Source organism: Populus trichocarpa, chromosome 8 (assembly GCF_000002775.5).
Source record: "Populus trichocarpa isolate Nisqually-1 chromosome 8, P.trichocarpa_v4.1, whole genome shotgun sequence".
In the NCBI taxonomy this organism is placed as follows: domain Eukaryota; kingdom Viridiplantae; phylum Streptophyta; class Magnoliopsida; order Malpighiales; family Salicaceae; genus Populus; species Populus trichocarpa.
The window spans coordinates 16,604,580-16,607,023 of record NC_037292.2 but is presented as its reverse complement, the minus strand read 5'-3'; the positions used below and the strand labels follow the sequence as shown (position 1 = coordinate 16,607,023).

The window sequence follows — 2,444 nt, the reverse complement described above, 5'->3', positions numbered from 1 at the left end:
AGCTTTTGATAAAATCAAGCAGTACTTGCAAAAATCACCGTTATTGGTACCACCCGTACACAGCAGACCTCTCATTTTGTATTTAACGGTGATTGAATTGGGCATGGTTTGTGTGCTTGGGCAACAAGATGAGTCAGGAAGAAAAGAACAAGCCATCTATTATTTGAGTAACAAGTTCACAGAGTGCGAATCCCGTTACAGTATGGTAGAGAAATTATGTTATAGTCTGGTGTGGAGTGCGAAAAGACTGCGACAATATATGTTATACTACACTACCTGGCTGATCTCAAAGATGGACCCAGTGAAGTATATATTTGAAAAGCCATACATGTCTAGCAGAATAGCCAGATGGCAAGTATTACTGGCTGAATATGACATCATCTACATGACAAGAAAATCAGTAAAAGGTAGCGCAATCGCCGATCATTTGGCCGATAATGCCATTGAGGATTATGAACCATTGAACTTCGACTTCCCTGATGAAGATGTGCTAGTAACAGAAAGAGAAGAGAAGAGTGATTGGTGGACCATATATTTTAATGGCGCAGTGAATGTATCTAGCAACGGGGCAGGTGCTGTGATAATTTCCCCAGAAGGAAAGCAATATCCCATCTCAATAAAGCTGCATTTTAGTTGCACAAACAACACAGCTGAGTATGAAGCTTGTATACATGGATTAGAAGGAGTATTAGAGATGAGGATAGGGAAATTAGAAGTATATGGAGACTCGATGTTGATAATATGTCAGGTAAAGGGTGAATGGCAGACAAAAGATGAAAAATTGAGACCATACCAGGAATACCTCTCTAAATTGGCTGAAAGCTTCGATGAAATAAAATTTACTCATTTGGGGAGGGATAAAATCAGTTTGCCGATGCTTTAGCTATCCTAGCTTCCATGGCTACAATTGGTGGTGGTGCAAAAATTCAGCCTATAGGCATAAAGATAAGAAATTCTCCCGCTCACTGTGGTTCAATAGAAGAAGAAGAGAACGTTAACCCATGGTACACAGATATAAAAAGGTTCATCCAATATCAAGAGTACCAATCGGGAGCCTTGAAGATAGATAAAAAGACTTTGAGAAGAATGGCTATGGAATACTACATAGACGGGGAGATTTTGTATAAAAGGTCATTTGATGGGACCTTGCTGAGGTGTCTGAGCGATTTGGAAGCCAACAAAGCCCTGCAAGAAGTGCATGAAGGAATTTGTGCTACCCATGCAAACGGACAAATGATGGCCAGGCAAATGTAAAGAGCGGGTTATTTTTGGTTGTCTATGGAGAAAGATTGCATAAATTTTGTCCGAAGGTGCCACAAATGTCAAGTGTATAACGACAAAGTTAATGCACCTCCCACACCTTTATTCAACATGGTTTCCCCTTAGCCTTTCGCAATGTGGGGGATAGATGTGATCGGACCTATTAACCTGAAAGCCAGCAATGAGCATCTTTTTATCCTTGTAGCGATTGATTACTTCACCAAATGGGTAGAGGCCTGCTCGTACGCCCATGTGACTCAGAAGGTTGTCAAACGGTTCATCGAGAAAGATCTAATTTGCAGATACGGTGTACCTGAGAGAGTAGTAACTGATAATGCTCAAAACTTCAATGGAAAAATGATAGCAGACTTGTGCACAAAGTGGAAGATCAAGCATTCCAACTCATCTCCTTACAGGCCTAAGATGAACGGCGCCGTAGAAGCTGCCAATAAAAATATAAAGAAGATTGTTCAAAAAATGGTGATTACTTACAAAGATTGGCATGCATGGCTTCCTTATGCTCTCCATGCATATCGAATAGCAGTGAGGACATCAGCGGGGGCTACACCATACTCTCTAGTATATGGAATGGAGGCAGTGGTACCATTAGAAGTAGAGATTCCCTCTTTAAGGGTCCTTATGAAATTAGGGCTTGAGGAGACTGAGTGGGCCAAGATACGATATGAGCAACTAAATATGATCAGCGAGAGAAGGTTAGCCGTGATGTGTCACCACTAGCTGTATCAAAGAAGGATGGCTAAGGCATATGATAAGAAAGTTCGACCAAGAGAGTTCAAAGAAGGAGATCTTGTATTGAGAAAAATCATACTAGGAGAAGATTGTACTAAATGGGCGCCCAATTATGAAGGTCCTTATATAGTGAAGAAGGCGTTTTCAGGGGGGCATTGATACTGACAAGAATGGATGGAGAAGATGTAGTTAGGCTTGTGAACTCTGATTCTGTAAAGAAATATTATCCATGATGTATAAGTTCTTATCGAATCAATGAAAAAGGGTTGGGCCAATAAATTCTCTTTGCATATTTTTCATAGAAAGTGTCTGCAAGTACCAAAAAAATAAACCCACAAATTTACCCTTGCAACCTCACGTGATCTCATAGATCAATTCATCTCTTTTACCAAAATCAGCTTCCCTATTGGAATTTTGAAAAATTGAACTTGCAT

General features: G+C 40.2%; 1 protein-coding gene across 1 annotated transcript; it reads left to right on the top strand.

Moving 5' to 3' along the window:
* The first annotated feature begins 292 nt into the window (after nt 1-292).
* LOC112328495 (uncharacterized) lies at nt 293-2,243 on the top strand. The gene is made up of 4 exons (XM_024607565.1): nt 293-748; nt 868-1,239; nt 1,387-1,973; nt 2,129-2,243. Exons 1-4 carry the CDS (start codon nt 293-295, stop codon nt 2,241-2,243), a joined length of 1,530 nt encoding a protein of 509 aa, XP_024463333.1.
* The last annotated feature ends 201 nt before the right edge of the window (nt 2,244-2,444 follow it).

Bases quoted from the DNA above. Each gene is read 5' to 3' on its own strand.
- LOC112328495 (XM_024607565.1), top strand. From the start codon at position 293: ATGGACCCAGTGAAGTATATATTTGAAAAGCCATACATGTCTAGCAGA. The intron at 749-867 runs GTAAAGGGTGAA...GGATAAAATCAG, and splicing joins CGATGTTGATAATATGTCAG to TTTGCCGATGCTTTAGCTAT. The intron at 1,240-1,386 runs GCCAGGCAAATG...GTTTCCCCTTAG, and splicing joins ATGCAAACGGACAAATGATG to CCTTTCGCAATGTGGGGGAT.